At 35.3% G+C, this 22,310-nt stretch overlaps 3 protein-coding genes across 5 annotated transcripts; 1 reads left to right on the forward strand and 2 right to left on the reverse strand.

Annotated features, from left to right (window-relative positions):
• The first annotated feature begins 141 nt into the window (after positions 1-141).
• On the forward strand, positions 142-1,109 carry PolZ2 (DNA polymerase zeta subunit 2). The gene has a single exon (XM_076121505.1). The coding sequence runs from the start codon at positions 206-208 to the stop codon at positions 788-790; it is 585 nt and encodes a 194-aa protein (XP_075977620.1). The 5' UTR covers positions 142-205; the 3' UTR covers positions 791-1,109.
• A 25-nt stretch (positions 1,110-1,134) lies between these two features.
• LOC142977548 (gamma-butyrobetaine dioxygenase-like) lies at positions 1,135-2,613 on the reverse strand. Its single transcript, XM_076121492.1, has one exon. It carries the CDS (start codon positions 2,455-2,457, stop codon positions 1,213-1,215), a length of 1,245 nt encoding a protein of 414 aa, XP_075977607.1. The 5' UTR covers positions 2,458-2,613; the 3' UTR covers positions 1,135-1,212.
• A 2,103-nt stretch (positions 2,614-4,716) lies between these two features.
• Positions 4,717-18,334, reverse strand: shop (sulfite oxidase). 3 transcript variants are annotated; one of them, XM_076121481.1, is made up of 11 exons: positions 18,019-18,334; positions 17,189-17,349; positions 14,980-15,112; positions 11,139-11,317; positions 10,562-10,715; positions 9,956-10,151; positions 7,640-7,771; positions 7,115-7,307; positions 6,483-6,683; positions 5,902-6,074; positions 4,717-5,473 (listed from the first exon to the last, which is right to left on the reverse strand). In XM_076121481.1, the coding sequence occupies exons 1-11, from the start codon at positions 18,042-18,044 to the stop codon at positions 5,345-5,347; spliced, it is 1,677 nt and encodes a 558-aa protein (XP_075977596.1). In that variant the 5' UTR covers positions 18,045-18,334; the 3' UTR covers positions 4,717-5,344. The 3 variants fall into 3 exon arrangements, with proteins under 3 accessions (XP_075977596.1, XP_075977587.1, XP_075977579.1); XM_076121472.1 differs by having other exon boundaries at positions 7,640-7,774; XM_076121464.1 differs by having other exon boundaries at positions 7,640-7,801.
• Positions 18,335-22,310: the final 3,976 nt, after the last annotated feature.

The raw sequence follows: 22,310 nt of genomic DNA on the forward strand, positions 1-22,310 counted from the left end.
ACAGTTTTTGATCAGAATAACCGGCTTTAAATGACAATATCAAGTTTTGTGATATAACGAATCGTTAACACTAATCGACTTGAAAAAAGTTGCATAAATAGTACGTTTATAATGACGTCACAAACTGTCAAATTCCTAACCTTCACTACTGTCAACTGTCACAGACACATGTTATTGTTTACATTGTAAATTTCAGAAAATAACCATGGATAGCTGTTTTGTAGACATAACAACAGAGTTTCTTTGCGTTGCCTTTCATAGTATTTTGTATTACGCTTCGGTTTACCCCAAAAGTATATTCGAAAGCAGAAAAAAATACAACATTGTTGTGTACCGTTCCATACATCCTGAAGTTAACCAGTACATAGATTTATGCTTGAAAAGTATTGCTGAATGTCTCAAAAGTAACCAACTTGGTTGTGTGGAATTTGCGGTAACAGATAGCGACTACAAACCCATATTGAAGTTCGTATTTCAATTTGATAGAAACAACTATTTTAACGAAACTACGGACGCATATTTGATACAAGCGGAACAGAATCTGCGTGCATTTTGTTTGAAATTATCGTCAGTGAGTAATAACTTCAAGGATTTGCCAGAAGATGTCAGTTTTACTATCTACGTTCATACAAATGAGTCAACAGCGGTTAGTATGGCAGCTAATCCGGAATTTGAAGACTTTCCGTTGGTTGAAGTAGAAGAGAAACAGGAAGAAACTGATAAAATTATACCACTGAGAAGGTTTCCTGTAAGAAACCACTTTATAGATACTTACATTGAATTAAAATAATAACTTGCTGAATATTAAGCCAAGTGATGGTGAAGTAATTGTGACAGCAACATACATGTCCCAGAATAAATGCTGTTATAATCATGAAAGTTTGTATCATACCTGAAAATGATGTCCTAGGTTTATATAATATTACATTCTGCTTGAATATTTATGTATGCCTCTTGCTGTATTATAGGAATAATTTTGATTAAGTGTATCTTCAAGTAATAATAATATGAACAATTATTTTCTTTATTTTTAAATCATGTATAAATAATATTTGTATGCCTATTTCTGCTCATTATTATGTAACTGTGATATTAGCATAAACTCAATCATTGTAATAAAAATTACAAGCAATATTATCAGTTATTATTTATTAACAAAATGCTTATCAAAAATATGTAAAACACAATACATGTTGCATTTCAGAAGACATTTCAGCAAATACCATCTTCATTCTTCAACTTCACTTTCAAGCATCTCAATCTTGAGTAAATCTCATCCCAATCAATGTATGCACCAATAATTTTTCTCACATTGTTGGAGCTGTCTTCATATGCACTTCGACCATGCAGCAATCTTATATTATTAAATGCTAATATATCGCCACTCTCAGCCTTAAACTTTGCTGCAAACTGATGGTTCAAATCCCAAAACAGACTATGTGCCTCATACCAAGGTTTCACCAGTTCGATAGGTCCAGGAAAATGACTGCCTCTCTGAGGTATTGAGAAGTTAATTCTCTCTATTTCTCCATGACAATCTAAACATATGACAGGAGCACGATGTAGTTTGAAGAAATCGTTCCCAAATTCTGTTCCAATATCACTCCATTCGACTTCTACATCAGTCAGTAGCTTGTATTGTTCAGGGTGGTGTTGTTTCATATAATTGGCAGTGTAATGACAGTCTGATAACAAATTCTCACCTCCCTCGCTCACAGTTTGTACGAGATAATGTAACAAGTTAGTACCAGGACAGTATTCATAGTAGGGCAAGTCAGTATGCAACTGCAAAGTGCTTGATAGATAAGCAACGTTGCTTGTATTTTGAACGTGTTGTACTACAAATTTGATGCCGTAGTGCGTTCGTTTAGTAAAGCCGATTCTATCAACAACGCCGTCTACCGCGGTCTCCGAAGAAGGAGTATTCTTAATTAACGCTACACCGTAAACGGACAGCTTGTGTAGCCATTCGTATAGCGCCTCCTCTGATCCCACGATATCACTGTAATCCCGTTTATACAAAATATTACTAAAGTCCTTCCCATGCCATGTTTCTTTCTTAGGTTTGTAAATAGTTTCCGTATATTTCTTCTGGTTTTCCGGGGTGAAACTTCTGAATTTTAGCCAGTTGAAGTTGTACTGTGATGTGTGCCCATCGCTCCATTGAATGCGCACAGAATTTTCACTTTCAGAAACTTCATTCGCTTTAACATTTAAGTCGAACTTGCTCCAATCCAATATCCTGCTTTGTGCTGATGTGTGGTAGCAATGTTCACACTGGCAGTTTTCTCTCAACCACACATACGGGAACTGCAATGATTCGCCACGTATGACTAAATTGAGTAAATCCTCAGGTTTGTTATTGTATAAAACATTGTGCTTGTGTATTTTCCTCGCAGTTTTTGGCAGCGAGTTTACGAAGTTATTTGTGCTTTTAATTATTCTCAAGGCGAACATGTTGTTGACCCGCGAGCCGGCGACCGACTACTGAGATAAATATGCGATACAATCTACGCTTTGTACAGTTACATTTATTGAATGACAAATATTTGTATGTGTTTGAATTGAGTACTTTGGCTGCGTTTACGTTTGTTTGTGAGTACACAAGATACAGGTGCTTGGTGACAGCAGTAAACTACTAAATATATGAAAATATCATTTAATAGAGAGTAAAATTCGTAATATAATAAGTGGGAGGAGAGATCGACGGACTTTGTCCCGCACACGACCTTGACGAGAAGAGTTTTATCTCGCTAAATAGTTAAATATTTTAGTACTGAATGATAAAGTGAAGTCCGGTATTAAAGATCATAACGTAATTATTTAATTGTTATCATATAAACGTAAGAATGTTACCTAACTGATAAGAGCCCAGACTCATTGAACTTTCCAGTCCACTTCAGAACAAGTTAAAATAAAACACTAGTCACTATGTATATCAAAACTTTATTATAGTTAACTTAGAGTTAGCAGTTTGACTACAATTTTAGGTACAACATCTGATTGCATCTTATATAATTCAGCACTTGTATGGTAGACAATGGACACCAACTAACTAATACAAAAGTCATGATTTAAAATAAATGAACATGTTTCTTCTGAAGAAAGTATCTTTTAATGTTATTCAATGCAAAATCTCTAGACCTATATATAAATAATACCTACATTACCTATATACAATCCTATTCTATATAAAAATAGATTCGATATTATTTAGGAAGATTTGGGATTAAAAATAAGATGACGATAGACGTCATAAGAACAGTTTCGGTCCAGTCTTACTTTAACCTTTTCACCGCCAGAGTAATATTGAAAATCGGTGTTCCCCACGCCAAGCAATAAATTCCTTCGTTTATACCTACAAAATAATAGTCACGGGAAAAGTGTATATCGATAAAACTTCGATTAATTTTACGTGTTCTTATATTATGAGTAAAAATTGCATAAAAGTACCACAAAATTTTATTGAATTTCTCCCATGTGTCAACTTTACACTACTCAGTACTCATTACCCAAAAATAACAATGATATACACGAACAATTTGCATAAAAAAAGTACTTAATTCAAATATTTTATTCAAAAAGTCACAGCACTAATCCCAGTTGTGACGACACCTTTTGACGTTAAGAAACGCCACTGGCGTGGTCAGCGCTGCGATTTCAAATTTTGCCGCCTTATATTAGAGATGTATCAGTGTGACCCGCTCCTGCTTAGCACGGTTATTTAATAACAATATTTCTCCACTATTTCTTGAATGTAATATTATACATAAAACATTCCTTTTTAATCATTCTATCTATTAAAAAAACGCATCAATATCTGTTGCGTAGTTTTAAAGATTTAAGCATACAAATATACTATGTAGTGATAACATATTTCTAATATTGAATAACGACAAAAGTAGTAACTATACCTAAAAGGTACAATAAACATAGATAGTACGTATTGGCATGATAACTGTGTTTTTTTGTTAGTCCTACAACATTAATAATACCTTTATTGTTTGTTTAATGTATTCAAACAATAACTTACCTCTAAATCGTCACTCCTTAAAGATTCTGCTTCAGAATATGTAACATCATCTTCTACACCTTCTAACACTCTCAACAGCTCTTCTGTCGTCATTTGACTTGAAGACATTTTTGTGGCGCAGATGGTTTACGAAAAATTTATTATACACAAGAATTTATGTACCTATTATTAATAACGTATTGCAACAACACTACGAGTGTCCAGCAGCGCGGGTGACGTCAGAGCGCGCCGTCTGATTCCGTCAGTGGCGTACGAAGCACTGTAAGGGATTCCGCTAATAGAGATGCGCGAGAGTTGCCACAAAATGATCGATTTGCACTTATTTAGTCATGAGTTTATCACTAGATATGGTAGTTTTATTACATATTTAGGTTTGTATTGAATCTAATTTAAAACATATCAGACAAAAAATTTTTTTTTCAGAAAGGAGTGAAGTATTTCAATTTGTTTTCGAAATATTGCATAAAGTGTTTAGATTGTAGTCCTTTTCCTTGCACATCACTAGTTGACGCGTCTTCACGTCTGTGGCGTGGATTTGCGGGCTAAATTTATACATTTTGCATGATGATTTACTTTGTTTTTTTTTCAGGTACAACTGTCTAATTATTATATGTCTTTGTGTAATAATGTAATAAATATGTTTAGGTAATAATAACAGGAGAAAGAAAACACTTGAAACGTATTGTTGTATGTTTATTTTGAACTATAAAAAAGTGATATTTTTGACGTGCTATCACGTCGATGGCGTCGTGAGCGATTTTCAATTTTACGTCTCTTAACGTCCGTGGCGGTGAAAAGGTTAAAACTAATGTAGCGATTTATTTATTGGAAGTTGATTATCATAAGCTGATTGCTTTTTTTATTAAGAATTAGAAACCAGTTATCTGGATACAAAATGTATCTATGCATAATTAACTAGAACAACAAAAGTAACAGTAGACTGCTAGTTCAGACTATAATGTAGTTTTAGTAATTTTCCAATTGATTACCTAGATGAAAAAAATAAGTACCTAGTATACACTCATTTTACACTAGATGACGATGGACTGGACTACTACCCGCAAAGATGTCGGGGCTTGTTGGCGACCCCTGATTTTATATTGATTCATAGTCGATTTTTATCGTTCAATGCATACCTAATTATTTGGAAAAATAAAACAGTCAAATCATCGAGATTATATCTGGATGAGGTTTTCATAATGTAACATTCGTTCTTAAAGGATTGTCCTAAACTTTGCTATTCTGAATTGCCACAACCTATTTCACAGTAGCTATTGCAAGATTCATGTACTAAATGTTACTAACTAATGTTCAATGTTTGATCTGCACTTTGATCCGATGGTATGCGTTGCTGAGTACGCCTCGAATGTTCCAAATGTCTTCGAATCTTTCCGGTTGAGTATTGAAGTTGCTATCTGTTGCTTTTGCCCATAATTCCACCTAGACAACGAGAAAACATTTAAGAAATTAAGAAGTAAATAAATAAATCGACCGTCATGTTTTAAATGCGATTATATCATTGTAAAGCAAAAGTAGTCCGTTAGTACAAGGCTACGCAAGTCCGCGATTCTCAACGATTTTAGTTTTCAAACGAATATCGTCACACAGATTCAGTCGCGGGACGAATGTATAAATCTCATTAGATTTTAAAATCGCTGATTATAGGACATATGCGTAGCCTTGTACGAATACGATTGGGCTAATTTTCGTGTGTCTGGTATGCCTTTTTAACCTTCCCTAAAACGGTTGGACAAGAACAATCTGATAGATCCCTTTGAGACTTGTACAAAAGTGAGAATAGGTATAAAATGCATTAACTTTTAAAGCTACCATCGATTTAGTTAAGAAAAAGATATTATGAAAATCACCTCAGTCTGTCCATTAGAGACCGGTATCCGCGCCGTCCACAATGTCCAGGCGTAGTGCATGTTGGGCGGCGCGTCGTCCCACTGCATCTCGTCAGCCTGCACCCAGCTGCGCCCGCCGTCCGGGGATATGTCCACTCGCAGCACTTTAGCTCCACCGCCTGAGTATGCGTACCCTAGGAGAAAAAAACATTTTGAAAATATGTTCTCTCTGAATTTTACTGTTGTGGCATAGTCACAGATCCTATGTAGTCTTGGGTTCGAGCAAAAGGTTTAGGTATCAAAAATCATTTTACATATTTTGTAGAAGTAACCCAGTTTGAAAACATGCACCTTGCAGGTATAAATTAGAAAAAAAAGGACAATGACGTAAAATTATGATAACCTCCAATTATTGTAAATGCGAAGTTAAGGTATGTGGATGTTTGATTGTTACTCAATCACGCCAAAACTACAGAACGGATTTCGATCAAACTTTTTACACAGATAGTTTATAACCTGGATACCACACAGGACACTTTTCACTTCGAGAAATCTTGTCAGATAGGAGAGGTCTTTATAACTTTTACTTTACTTCTACTCACCTCTGACTTCAATACAGCCATCCTTAACAGTGCACACATCTCCGTCAGCAGGGTCACAGATGGCTGACGTGACCGGCAGGCTGTATATCGGCGGCGCGGAGGCGAAGTCCGCCGTCTCCCACGTCTTGGACGCGTTGAACGAGCGGTAGTCCTTCTGGTGCCAATGCGACGGACTCTCGTCGAATGATATCGTTATTGATTCTGTTGACAAATTGATATAATATAGTTAAAATGTGGGCTAAAAACAAGTTAGTTTTAAAGTTACAACGACTATAATATGAACATGGTCATTCTCAATTTTTTTTATTGGAGAATCCTGTGCCTTAAAAAGCTTGGGTAATTTTTGACATGGACCATATTTTTTTATACGTAATCTAGCCAAAGACCTTAGTCCTTTTTATTTTCATAGGTATTTACCTATGGCAATTTCATTGGTTCATTGCCGTTCTGAGAAAGGCGTAATTTTGTTTAAGGTTTTTCTGCCACGCAAGGCTCTCTAGAATGAGCGTCATATTATGCCCGAGTTTACCACACTAACTAAATATCGCTTCTCTACAATTTCTTAGAGAGTTTAAATCCATTTATACAACTCTAGTTATTAAAAGTCGGCGTTACTAAATATATCTACTTACCAAGCCATTTGACACTCCTGACAGCGGGCGCGCCGGGCACGATGACCCGCAGCGGGTAGCCGTGGTCCTTGGGCAGCAGCTCGCCGTTCATGTGCGTGGCCAGCAGGATCTTGCCGTTAGGATTCAGTGCTTGGTCTAACGGGATCGATGTACTGAAGTTCACGCCTGTCGCGTCTATGTCTGAGCCTTGGAACTGTTGGGAGGAGAGAATATGTTGGTTAGATGTGATTCTCGTATAGTAGATTTAATTATAAGCAAAACTAAACAGTCTAGAAGGCAGTCGAGGTTAAGTTTTAAGTATTAAAAAAAAAAAATTGGTCAGCAGTTTATAACAAGGGCTTTAGTTTTATTGTACAGTTTAGTATCGGTCGGTAAAGTGATTATAGAGTTTCCTATGAAATAAATAATGTAATAAATTGTCTTATGGTGACCATACACAAATCTGCACGTCAAAAAACAGTTTTTAGAACTCTACATATAGCATACAGGAACAAAAAAAAAACAATAATTATAAGTACTACTCACAATAACATGTTTCCCCACAGTGTTGACAGTATCGACCCCGCAGTACACGAGCACGTCCCGCAGGAACACGCCGGACCACACGGCGTTGCTGATGGCGCCCTGCTGCCAGTCGATGCCCTTCACCGGCTTCACCTGCTTTGTGCGAGCCTCACGTGAACACTCCTATACCGACCGATAGCGTTAAGCGAACACGTGCACACAAGCGTATATGGATAACGAGACGAGGTACTTTCAAGCGAATTACAAAAGCTTATTTTAATGAGTCAGTTTTCTGTTTAGCCTTTCTCAATCATACTGATTAAGGGCCTACGCCTTACACCAGTATGATTAAGAAGAAGCGCTTTCTTTAATAACCCGTTTTAGGTACTTCAAACTACTTTTTACTTCAGCTAAATTCAAATTAGCGTGCAATAGACGAATATTTGATTATTTTGATTTGCTGAAAATAAAATATCTCGTCTTGCTAACCTTTAGCACATTGGCAAAAAACAGAAACAAAATATAAAATAGTATGTAGCAGACGAATAAGAAAAGAAAACATTAATAAAGATCTAGCCTAGCCGAAGCCTAGTTTCACAGCTCAAATAAAGCCATAGGGCAATCATGCGTGTTATAAATTTCATTGTTACTGTACAATATTACACGGGTATTAGCGAGACTATGCAAAAATTACCTTGGTTTGCTTGACATTTCAGTCCAATATATTTACCAAGGTATTTAATGTAGAATTTCTCGTAATATATCAGAAAGCAAATAGTATTACATAAAAATTACAATATTTTTATGTAATACTATTTGCTTTCTGATATTATGATATTAAAGAATTTATAAGCAAAACATTGAAGATCCTTTTGATATGTTTGACATTTGATAAAACCTTTACAAGTTCTGAGTCATTCACAAATAAAAGATTTCATCGTCATTTGTTACTTAAATATTTGTTGCATGTCATGCTGACATAGAAAGTTATTAAGATTCTAGAATAAAAATAACTCAACATGCCTGAGAATTAGACACACATAAAAAACAAGAAAAAAAGGGAAAAATTAAGAAAAATAAAAGCTTAAGAAATAAGAACTATTATTATTAAAATCAATCAACGAATGTAGTAAAGCATAATAATTAATGCGACTGTTACTTTACAAAAGACTAGTCAAAATACCAATGCAATGAACGAAATCTCTCTCATACAAATATCAAATAACTCTTAATCAATTTAAATCAGTGAAACTTTTCAGCAGTTTTACACTTTAAATTCAACTTCTTTATTGTCCATTGGTGTGCAAATAGTGACATAACTAGCCTGATTAGTAGTTATTAATGAAAACTGAACAAAAAGTATACGGGCGCATATTCACTCGTATGCAGGTAATACATAATATACGGTACACGTAAAATCACGGAATAACAAACACAAGAGGAAGGGCCATGTCATACTTTTTCAATGAAGATGGCTGTCGGCAAACTCAGCCGATGACATTTAACGCACACTGAAATACGAAAAGGAATAAGCGACTATTACAAATTAAAATAACCAGCCATATTTCAATGACATTAGAGTCGTATTTTGCACTAATATGTTGTGATTTATGTTGGAATTCTATCTACGTGCTTTTAGTGTCATCTATTAGGTTAGTACTAGGGTATGTAATTCTGCGCATACTTTTATGGCAGGCTCGACAGGCCCACATGCCCATTCCTCTTGTGTAAGTTATTCCGTGCGTAAAATCTACCTACAAAGTTTACACATTCGTCAACTGCTATTTCTAAAAGCTGCAAATGTTAAACTAAATACAATTTCTACAAGATTTACAATATGTACAAGCAGAGGTCTAGAGGTACATTAGAAGATTTGCAATAGTAAAATCTTTATGAAGTATACTTGCGAGATGACTCGATGTTTTAGAGCACCTAGTCGTTGAACCACCACACACCGAAGAAAAATATTAGAATTAGTACTTTAGAAGAAATTACCGTGAGAATATAATAGTAAAGAATCTATAAATGTATTTATCAAAGAGACCTCAAGGTATGGTAAGGTTTACGCATCGATTACTTTTGCTCTGCATAATTCTAATAATCAATCAGAATCGGTATATTATGCAGAAGTAAATAAAATAAACTAAAAAAAATATTGTAAGCCAATTTTAATAAATGTTTAAGATGGCCAATAGTGGTGAAATAATTTGTCAATTCTGTATCTCGTAGTTCTTGGTATTTTCTTCCAACCATATGATCTTCTATACAGCCTATCCTCGTATAAAGAAAATAAACGAACAGTTAAAAGCTAAGGCAAGTAATATTAAACCAAACTACCTTGTTCATTTCACTGCGTCTGTTCCCGGCGCACATGAGCGCAGCCCGCACTTCCCCCTGAGGAAACATCTTCAACAATTCTTGCAGTTCAAACTGTTTGCTCCTAGTGCCGCCATCTATGATCGTGATACGAAGACTGTGCTCCTTCGCTTCTAACTCTGGAACAGGCATGTGTTGTCGCACGTAAAATAATTCGCTGGAAACAGAAAGAATACAGAAACTAAGATTGAGTGCACTAGTCAGAGAACGGAAGATTACGCGCTCGATTGTCAAGACAGGATGTTCCAAACTAGTGTAAAAAATACAATAATCTCCATTGGTAACTGTTTAAATAAAGAGACCAGAGTAGATATAGAACTAGAGCATTTCTATAAATGTTAAGTTTCATGTAAAAACTATCCAATTCAAGATGAGATTATGAGATGTCTTGTCAAGTCTTGACTTTTTACAAAAAATATATACTTCTTTATCAAACTGTTCTAATAATAAAAAAACGACTGATCAATATCATCATACAACTCCAACTTTACTTTATCAAACACTAGATGGCGCTACACACAGTTTAACTCCACAACCAAGAGATGTCGCTACTCAAACCAAACTCACTTGGGCGTATCGAAGTGCGCTATCTGCAACTTGGCCGGTATCTCCGCGTTGAACGGCTTGCTAGTCTTGACGATGAGCCGCTTGTCTCGCCGCGGCTCGCGGACCCACATGTCGTCGTCCGTGTGTTCCACCACGTCGTCATCGTGCAGGTTCCCTGTGGAGGGCTGTTTATGTTTTTATTGTGGACTAGATACTAGCTACTGATTGTCAAGTATTTCAAAATTCGAGAATAAAACTGGAAAAGATTTGTACATACACCGAACCGAATCGTCAGAAAAGAATGTCATTGTACGCAGAGGCGTATGAAATATAACCACGATTCGCTATTTGCAATGTTAGACCGCGGGGCACGGCAATCTACGGCCTATATATTAACTTCCTAATTTCGGGTAATCTCTGATAAATTCTTAACAGAAAAACTCAGGAGGGCTCTTTTTTCCGGCCTAGCACTCGAACTCCAGACCTTGTGGTCAGTATTAGCTTGCACTACCGCTTACACCGTAGAGGCTGTTTCACGGAAATAATGACGTTTAATAAATACATTTTGCATCAATAAGCTTTCTAAAACACTTCTTACCTATTCTATAGCTTTCCAGCAGTCTATAGATTTCTTCTGTCTTGTGCATTCCATACACATTCCAAAAGGGCTCGATGCTAAGTCCGGCCGCGTTGAGTATCTGCTCCCCGCCGGGGTGAGACTGCAGGAATGACGTCACATCGTACACACCATGTTTGTATGTCACCCAGAAACTATCCCTGTAGAAAAAAGATAGCACTGTAAAATCCAAATAAAATAATAAATCAATCCAAATTAAATCCTGTAGATTTTTATAACCCATTACTGTCCCACTGCTAGGCAAGGGTCTCCTCCTAAACGAGGGAGGGGTTAGGCCTTGCTTTCGCCACGCTGACAAGTTTGATGCATGCAAGATTCAGCACGATGTTTTCCTCCAATTTTCTGCAAGTCATCGGCACATGTGTTTTGTGTATGTATTTTATATCAAAACAAGTCAGTAACATGACGTAGTATGTTTCAGTGAATGTTACAGCTATTAATTTTACTCGTGCACATAAGAAACAACACAATACGTAACGTATTTGCTTTGATCGTTGTTTTATTACGTTGCATTGAGAGTTGATAAGAGAAACTCCTGCACTACGAATTAATCTCAACGATTTTTACGTCCCGGGGACATTTGCAAACATAAAAAGCAAGTAAAAGTAAAGTCTTTAGTAGAAGAGCTTTTGTTTTGTTATCCCGGGGTCTTTGAAATGTACTTGATATTCTAGAGGTTCCACGGACTGGAAAAGATTAAGAGATGCAGTTCCAGGCTATATCTTACTATTGACAAATTATTCAGAAGCAAGCAGTAAGTAATTGATGACCTACTTGGGTGTTCAATACCGGGTGGACCTGCGGCATATTTAATTCGAGAAATTATTGCTGTGCCTGTTACGTGTTATTGGTGTATAAAATTTAACAGTTCTGTTCTGTTTCTCATAACATATCAAGTAGAAGATCCGCAAAATCTCATTATAGTCTTGTAGTTATGCGGACACAAAAATATTATTTCCGGGCTAGTATTTGATGATCTGCGACCTCTTACGTGTTACATACGCGTTTTCGACGCAATCCTTCGATAACGTATCTAAACCCTGCTTCGTAAATAAACAGTTATGACGAAATCAATATCGATTGACCTCTAGTTCACATGTTTCAACAGATTGTTTTCGATAATGTTGTGAAATTCTTTGATCTAGAACAATACTTGTTTAACTGCATGTTTGGCGCAGTGGTTAACGTGGTCACCTCGCGGCAATAACTGTTGAGCCGCGCGTGGTGAGTTTGAATCCCATCCGGGACAAATATTTGTGTAAATGTATCTTACACTTACTTACTTATATAAGTATGTATTTACAAGCATATAAGTATGTTTGTCAGTTATTTGGTTACCATAGTACAAGCTCTGCTTATATAGTTTTGAATTGTCCAATGATATTTATTATTATAACCTACTTGTAAAGCGAGTTTTTTTAATTCATTGATAACAACCTGGCTAAGTACACGAATCATGTTTGCTCCTTGTTTTGCCTAAAAATATAAAATGTACTTGCTCAAGTACAGTAGGAAATAAATAGGTCATCATTACGAATCGAAAAATGTGATTGATTGCAAGGCGTTATCAATCTATATGCAAGTAGGTAAGTATGATGCTATTTTTGATTAAAGATATGGACCTACCTCACATATTATTTGACATTGTTATAACGCAGTTCACAATTCGCTTCGTTACTTTTAGGGTAAACATAGCCTTATAAGTAAATGTTGAAGAATAACCCAATATTATGTAGGTACATGTCGTTAAATCTATCTGTGCCCTCTTAAGATGATGAATATCGGTGACATGATTCTTTTGAAATAAAGGCCGACAGTTGTCGGCGGGTCAGCAACTTAGGTGTCTTGACTGTGACTCTATTACACATTACGACTAAAAATATGAAATTTTGAAAACAAATAAATGAGAGTCATTAAACACATAAATGGGAGTCATTTGTGGGTGTTTTTCTAATTGTTGTGTATAGGCGCGTGTGTATTGTAACGTGAATGCAATCGCGAATGTTTTCTCCGAACATATTTAGCAGTCGATGATAAGTGATACCAGCGCGAAGTCTAAACATCAATTTCTAATGTTTACATTTACAATTTTATTAGCATACCTACAAAGTTGTATGAACTTGGTAAATGACATTAGGTACATGATTGTATTTGTACTTAATTTAGAGATACAAACACGAACGGTCTAGAACGCCTTCATCTTAGTAGGACTATCTATTAGGTTTAATTTCTCTCACGAATAACCAAGTTACCTCTGTCACCAAACGACAAATTAAATCAATCTCTAATTATAACAGCTTTGCACTGCCAATGTTTGCACGAATTTCTAAAAAAAAACAACCAATTTTGACAATCAAGATTTGTTTCAGTAGAAATCGAAAGGTAGTTCCTTTCGATTTCTAGCATAGCAAGTGACGCTCTTCGGTCCCTGTCGGGTGCCGACACATGAGACCAAGGCGCGATTTTACATAAACCTGTTTAAATTGCATCAATATTGCATTTTAAACGACACTTTTCCATATAAAAGTAACTCGATAACCATCAAAATGTCATTTGAACACAGGAGCAGTAAGTCTATCTTATTTACCTATTACATACATAACACAATATAATATCGGATAACAGTATCTTGACAGCGACATCTAAGTTGTTTCGTTTTATTGTAATACCAACACTTATCAGATATCGACAACTGTTAATATTGATAACGTTAATGCTTTGGATTATCCGACTCGCCTTTAAACTTATAAAACTATTTTTGTACTTTCTTTTGTTTCTTTGGTCAGTTACTCACACTAGGCATTCCCATAGAATGAAGTAAGTTCGGGGCACACTTCCACGTAATGAAATGGCTGACACATAAAATCTTTCACGGTATGAACTTGACGTATGTTTCAGAGCTACAGATGTTTTCTCTAGTTGAAATGTGTGGAAATTTTAAAGATTGGGATTGGATTTCCTGCTTTAATATGTAAATACATAAAAAAATATATATTGCTTTATTTATAACAGCCACGCACATAACAATAACTGTCAAAATAGATATTTCACTTGCTAATAAAATATCTTTCGAGATTTTCGGTAGTTCAACCTTGCTAAAGCCTCCTAAATAAGTAGGTACCTATGCAAAATTCACCAAAACTATCGAAAAAATATATGTAGAACATCTTATCATCCCGGAAACTCGATGAGTATTACGATAACAATGAATAATCGATGTAAGATTATACTATCTTGTGATAGCAGAAAAATAAGATAGTGTTACTATCTGAACAGATAATATTGATGCGCCCGCGCCGGTAGCACGACTGCCTTTTATTCGACATTCACCTTATTTGATAGTTGATAACAGTTTTCTGTAGGTGACATTGAAAGATTCGGTTGCCATTTGAATGAGATTGCGCCGTGTTAATCCTATCTTAATGTTGAAATGGAAAAGTTTTTAGGAGTAGCATTGTTGCTTAAGCTGAGTTTAAACAATCGTTTTAATACGCAGGAATCAGAGATCGTGTTCGAAAGACCATGCGTTCTGCGCTCGTTACTCTCAACAGTCGTCTGCGCAGTCTTAAGCGAAAGAGTGATTTTTTGTCAATCTCTCTTATTTACCCCATAAGTGTAAGAGTACAAGCAGGGGGCAAGTGTACAGAATGAGACATAGATTTAATATGATGATGAGAGTAAGAGTCACAGACTTTGCACCCCGTTAAGGACTGTTTTAAAAAACACATAAGCATGCAAGTGTCATCGCGATGTCCTTCTTTGATATTTATTTGAAACTGGTAGTCAATACTTCATAACTTACGTGGTATCATGTTTGCTAACTTCTTCAGCTCGGAAGACTGGAAGGTCGGGCTTCTTCTGTCCCGCCTCGAATGTGACTTTAGTGCCCGCATCTTTCTTACTTTCACTCTCTTCTACAGGCTTGTCTGATTTATCTGAAATATTTGAAGTACTGTTTAGTAAATACTTTTACTAGGTGTATCATGAGTTAAAGGAATGCAGAAAGATGCTTTCGATTTTATAAATATCGTTTCTTCAAATAGGATTGGATTCTCTAAACTGTGTGGGGGTGTAGTCTTGCTTTGTTACTCTGTAGAATATGTAACAAAAATATATTGTAGGAGTACGATATAAAAAAAAAATTGCCCGTGAACCCCAGAAATTATGTTGAAATTGGCCTACTATCATATACCTACTTTGTGACCGAGTTAAGACCTTTCCGCACCTAAAAAAATATCTCTACTATCAATAATGTATGACATGCGTAATCCGCTATTGACAGATTAAAAAGAACAGATGATGTAATCCACCGATACGTTTCTTATCAATATAATGATAACACATTACATATCTGATAATGTGGTCATGAAAATATAGTTGAAATATATTAAGTTGTTGAGGTTTGGGGGTGTGTCAATAGGAATTCTATTAACTCTTTGACCGCCACAGTCGGCTGTACTCGACAAATCAAAAAGTGCTCACGACATTTTCGTCGGCAAATGTAGACAAAAGTAAAGCATCGTGAGCACAGGGGTTAAAAGACAACTCCCGCACTAAGAATTGTTCTTGTATCGCGGGCACTTTTACAAACATACGAACAACGGATACAAAGTACAACCAGACCCGAAACAACAAATTGTGGATCACACAAATAATTATTTCGTGTGGGAATCGAACCCACTACCCCCCAACGCAATGGTAGCGGCGTGGTGACCTAAACCATTGCGCCATGGAGGAAGTAAAAAATAATTGAAAGAAATATTCTTATTGCAGTGTACCTGAGTGTTTTGAACAGTTTTTTGCAGTGTGTTTAGTGTCTAATGTAAAAGTTAATGCTATAGAATGGAAGGCAAAGGAATTTCCATTGATATTAAAACAAGTACCAGTAATAATATAATAATTAGCTTATAGTATGTTAAAAGTAATAAAAACTGGCCATGATGCCACTCAACAATTTATTTATTGTCAATAAGTGCAATGAACTGGGCTGACTTTTAGCATGACCTCCAAAGGGCGGAAAAGACAAGCTAAATATAAAATACAATCTGTAAAAATGTGTTTAAGTTGTGTTTTTTAAGTATTTGGGCATTGAAATCAAGAATGCTAAAGATTTGAATTGAGATTTATTTAGATTGGACAGAATTCCCTTTCAGCTAGTGATTGAGTATTTTGTAGGAAAAAGAGGTTAAAAAGGTAAAAGGAAGGCCGAATATAGGTTCCCAACTATGTGAACAGTTTCAGTAGTTTTGGTAAGACAAGATAAGAAACATCCATCTGAACTTTAATATTAATAATATTAGTATTTAAGATTAATAGATACTTCTCTTAGAAACCAAGTAGCTGGCACTTACAACACACTTGACACTTCTTATGTACTCTTATACATAAAGAGGTATATTGTGTAAATTGTTTATTATTGAGATAAGCAGTACAGCACACAACAACAAGATAACAGCACTAACTCTGACTTTCACCATTGAAATCAATACCATGTGTATTGCACCTTAGTGTTTGTTATCAATTGTACTTTTTTGTTACATAAGTCTTTTTGCTTTTGGATGAAATGAAGGAGTAATGAACCTTTTTACCTGTTAAGTTTATGTATCAATATTGTTGAATACAAGTAATTAGTGCAGGAAAGTTATTATAAGGAAAATGTAGTAGATGCTCTAGTTATTGTTTGTGGGAAATTCTTGTTGAGAATGATTTTATTGTATTTACTATTAGCAGTTGGACTTATAAAAGTAAAGAATGAAATAAGTTAATTAAATACAGACTTTTTTAAAAGATTTTAATAGCCAAGTGGCTACTTTGGTCTTTGCCTACCCCTATGGGAGAAAAAGGGGCGATTTTATGTATGTATTTCAACATTCATTACAGCATAGTAAATGAATACTGACTTTAGATATAAGCTTAATGGCTGACTATGCCCAGTAATGGATGAGCAGTGTAAAGTTGACCATGACTTAAGAGCCATGCTCAGTAAAGTAATACTAATTTATATTTTTTACCTTTTATAGCTTTAGCAAAGACAACAAAACTGAAAAGTGCAGCGGCTACTGTTGTTCTATTATGCCTGTATTGTTGTTCTTGTTCTCGATGGCTTTGTTGTTCATGGTTTATCCTCACAGCTGCAGCCAAGTTCACAAATTTGTTCCTTTGGTTCAGGGTTCTGAAATGAATTAAAAATATACAGATAAGTATTAAGTATGTGGACAATTAAACTATGAGCAATAACAAGTTATGTAATGAATAGACCTTAGTTTAGTTACAGAACTAATATTTGTACCTATGTGTTTTTAGGATAAGTTAGTAATTGATTTATTTTTAAATCAAGATTTGTATGAAGTTTTTTTGAAATCAATGCAAAGTATAAAGATATTCTTGTCATAATAATGTTTTGTGGTTTGAATTATCAGAACAAAATGTTTTTGCATTGATAACTTTAGTTGTGGATGCATGTGGCTTATAAAGTATGATTTAATGTTAGTGGAATATGTTGAACACAATAGAAGGTAATAAAATTACATTGTCATTAATTTTATGTCAATATTAGCATCTAAGAGGGAAAGTTAAACGACTATTGTGTTTGTAAAGCAGTAAGTTCACGCATCACTGAATATAGCCAATTAATATTCACTAACATCTTAAATATTGGATTCGTTTTATTATTTAGTAACCATGACCCTTGAGATAATTACATAGTCATGAGATAACAAAATAACACTGGGATAGATAAATCGTTAAATCGGAAACGTCTTTTATTTTATATGGCTGTTTTATGACCACAAGACCAGCACATTTTTTCAAATGCGAATGACATCTATTTTGCACATCTTACCTGAATAAAATACTTCTTAGAGACATTTTAACAGTTTTTTTACACAATATTCACAAATTTAACACAGCACTAGCAAACACATGATAAATATGTATGTTTAAAATTATGTTTTATCCAGTAGGTATATCAAAACACCATCCCGGCCTTGAATACTGAACGGGTGACGTATTTAATTTATCATTGCCCGAATATGTACACACAAATTTATATAAACACACCCGTTACGTTGTTACCAAAGCCGACGTGATAATAGCTGATCGCGAAATTGAAATTGTACACTTTCAGTGTGCGACAGCGATAACTACCAAGTGACAATAATGACGGACTTGACATCTGTGCGGCGACCGCTGTCATATTTAATTTGGCAGCGACTGTCAAGTGCCATCCAATTTCGTATTCTGGGGGTCTTGGTTATTTTGGCCCAGAATAAACTTGTTTTGCCTGATCTGTACAATCATTTGTCTTCAAAATTAAGGAATGCAGTTCATGCAGTAGCTCACAATGAAAGAGTTAGGTTGCGTAAAGAATTAAATAAAATGAGTCGTCTTAATTGTTTGCTATAAATCTTTGTCTTCAAAATTAAGGGATGCAGTAGCTCACAATAAAAAAAAATTAGGTTGCGCAAAGAATTAAATAAAATGGTCTGTCTCAATGTGGTCTCAATTGTTTGCTAGAAATCGTTGGCATACCTACATCTGCGATATTTAGTGGTAATTCTGATTGCTTCAAATACTTAGAGGCTCGTATTCTAACTATTTAAACAGAAACGGAAATAATAATAAATTCGACAAAACAAAATCTTTTGCCCATCTACCTCATATACTAGGTAGGTATTTACTTGCTCGGAGTGATGGGATTACATCGTCTATTTGAGTAATTATGTATATGCGGTCTTATTTACATATTAAACCACAATAATTCATTCCAAGCAAAGGAATATGAAAAATAAAAAAGGAGGTAATGTTTGCACGTCGTTAACCTCTTTTCCATGTTCTAATGAGTTTTTAAAGACTTTGTGCATTAGTTTTACTAGTTGCGCTAATAAAATATTATTTAACAAGGCATCTGTTGTCTAATTCATTGTTACTTTGGTTTATACAATTATAAAAATATTTATTTCTATATTGTTTCTTGTAGGTAGGTACTTATTCTAACATAGGTATTTATTAAACAGTATCTAGAAGCTAGTCTATCAATCCTTTCATTATAACATTCCGTCGCAAGCACCAGTGTTTTATTGCACTAGTTACGAGTTATGGCCTCTTGAACTAGAACTAAGGAATAAAGTTTCTCCCCTATCCTTCACGTTAGGTATGTACCTACTTCAAGCAGGTATGTGAAAGCAGATGGAATAAGTTCTGGAGATCGAACTGCTAGTTTTATTATAGTTAGGTTTAGGTACGTATTAAAAACAGAAGACGTTTTATAAGAATAATCTATACATTTTACTTCACTAACAATATAGATGTTTATGTTCCTTTGTAGGTACTCTATGGATTATGAAATTATTTGAGAAGAGTGAAATCCCGCGTTTAAATAAAACACTACACACTGGTCGGAGTTATGCTTAGCTTCTTTAACATAGTTACTGGTAAGTAAAAAAGTTAGACTTGAAAAAAAATACAATGTGAAATTCGAAATTCAAACAGTTCAATGCAAAACCATATTTCTTTTGTTTCTTTTCGAAGTGTGTTGTTTGTTGTAAAGAAATTGTTGATTGGTTAAAATGTAATTACAAAATGATAAATTAAATTTACAGTAAGTAGGTGAGTGCTTGAAATGTTCGGAGATTTGACTAGGACATCCCAAAGCCACAATAAAGGTATTTATCTTTTCTAAGTACTTACTTGCAACATTTTATTTTAGTTCTATCTATTTAAAGTTACTTTACTATAATAATATATTGTTTACTAAAAGTTTTCCATATAAAAAAACATTTAATACAACAAATTTTTATATTTACGGCTCTTAATTCTTATTTTATGGCTGACATTGCGGCTTTAATGGTTCTACCTCTCATTTTTTCGGACGAAATAATCGTTCACTTTTATGTCACCTTCCCTTCGTGTTGAATAGAAAACTATAATTTTATGTTTAATAACATCCTTTTATGGGATTTGGAGCTGCAAAACTTATAAAGAAGTGCGTAGGTAAGGGTGTAGGTACCCAACTAGACTTTTGAGCGCGACACTGCTAAACATTCAGTTGAAAGCGCCTACATAAATAGTGATAGCAAGTTGAGTATGGACTTCATGTCATGTATAAACATTTTAGGCGTAGTGTGTTAGATTCAAAATCAGTTCTAGTTAGTTTGTACCTCAGTAAATATTCTTATAAGTACTCCAAATATTAACGCTTTGAAAATAAGTGACAAAACTGTTTATTCGCGAATATTAAAGGCAATATTAACATAATTCAAAGTTACAATAAATTGTCATTCTTCTACTAAGTGCACACAAAAACATACAATAGTAGGTACAATACTTAACTGTTGAAGAATTCGCAGCAGTAAGAAGTTTATATATCTGTATACGCTGAAGACAGTGTAACGAGCTCCTATTTATTAAGCCTCGCGTTTGTGTGGCCGCAGTTACGGCGAATTTTTGGCCACGAGCTCTGAAAGTTATTTTATGCGTGCAGTTTTCTGTTATGATCAGTTACAAGTATTTCCTGCTCGCCAAAAAATGGGGCAATTCAATGTGTGACTAAACATTAATTAGTTAATCATGTGACCGCAAATATCATTCCCAAATCTGACAAAGTGTAAGTGAATTTTTCCAATTTCTGTTCTATGTTCCTAATATTAGCCCGCATTTGGCATAGGCACATTGTTTATGAAAATGTGCATTTAAATAAACCTCTGTCTTAGGTATCAACAGGCGTGAATAAATAAATTCTACATAAAGTGTAATATTATCTCGCCAGAAAGTAAAATATTAAAGAGTCGGATTAAACACTCGCTGTATTGTACACCTTAACTAAATTGCCTACGTGTTTCTACATAATTATGTAACTGAAAAACGAATAATCTTATCAATATTGGTATGTAACACATATGCGCAAAACCAACGACCACATTTTTATTCCGTTCTCCCGCTGTAAGTGCGACCCCGCTGCGTTCCCGAGGTCCGATTTGCCCGGGACTCAGAATCCCGGGGGACGGTTATTGAAAAAGTTACCGTCGCGCGGCCGAGGGCTGGCCGTGAATTAATGCTGCGCAAATACGGGAACCGGGTGCTTTACCTCGCAGGACCCGCCGAAAGAAATGTAAAAGATTTACTAACGAGAGCTTTTCGTACTCAAATATTGTATCTGTCACCATTTAACGTTATGTATGTACTATGTGCCTATGTAGAATGCGAGCATGTACAGTGGACACGTTGCTTATTCAACATTATAATGAGTTACTTGTTAACTTTCTATAAAGAAGCAATTTTAGCGTTGTACTTGATAATCAACTCGGTGCATCATACAAGCTGCGGTTTTAAAAAAGTTTATTTATGATGATTTCTGAAACTCGCAGTGTGAGGGCGCGTTCCCACTATGTCGTGACGACAGATAATCGTGTAGTTTTAAGTGTCGCGGCTTATATGTTTAAACTAGCTGACCCGCGCAACTTCGCTTGCGTCACATAAGAGAGAATGGGTCAGAATTTTCCATGTTTTTGTAACTCTTTTTACTGTTACCTACTCTGCTCCTATTGGTCGTAGCGTGATGATATAAAATATGCTTTTTTTTTCACGAAAAATATTCTCAAAATTATTTATATCTCTTAGTGTAACGAAGTCGCGCTAAGACATATCCGCCATTAAAACAGTTGCCATGGCAACGGAATTTTGTTATTTCAATGTCATTATAATATTGATTTTTCGCGACTTCGTTGAATTTTCTGAATTTTCCCGGGAAATGCGTCATTTTCCCGGGGTAAAAAGTAGCGTATGTCCTTTCTCGCGTATCAAAATACCTCCATACCAAATTTCATGCAAATTGGTTCAGTAGTTTAGACGTGATTGAGTAGCAGACAGACAGACAGACAGACAGAGTTACTTTCGCATTTATAATATTAGTATAGATGGAGGTGTTCACATTATAGAACGACACGATTTACTGTCGTTTACGACATTTTTTGCAGTGACGACAGATTATCGTGACAGTGGGGACGGCTAGATACGAAAGTCACTAAACAATAAAATTTTGGACGACAAACAATCGTTATAATGGTAACAGCTAGATACGACAGTCGTCCAACGATAAATCAATCGTTACGACATAGTGGGAACGCGCCCTTAGCG

This window comes from Anticarsia gemmatalis, chromosome 1 (assembly GCF_050436995.1).
Source record: "Anticarsia gemmatalis isolate Benzon Research Colony breed Stoneville strain chromosome 1, ilAntGemm2 primary, whole genome shotgun sequence".
Lineage (NCBI taxonomy): Eukaryota > Metazoa > Arthropoda > Insecta > Lepidoptera > Erebidae > Anticarsia > Anticarsia gemmatalis.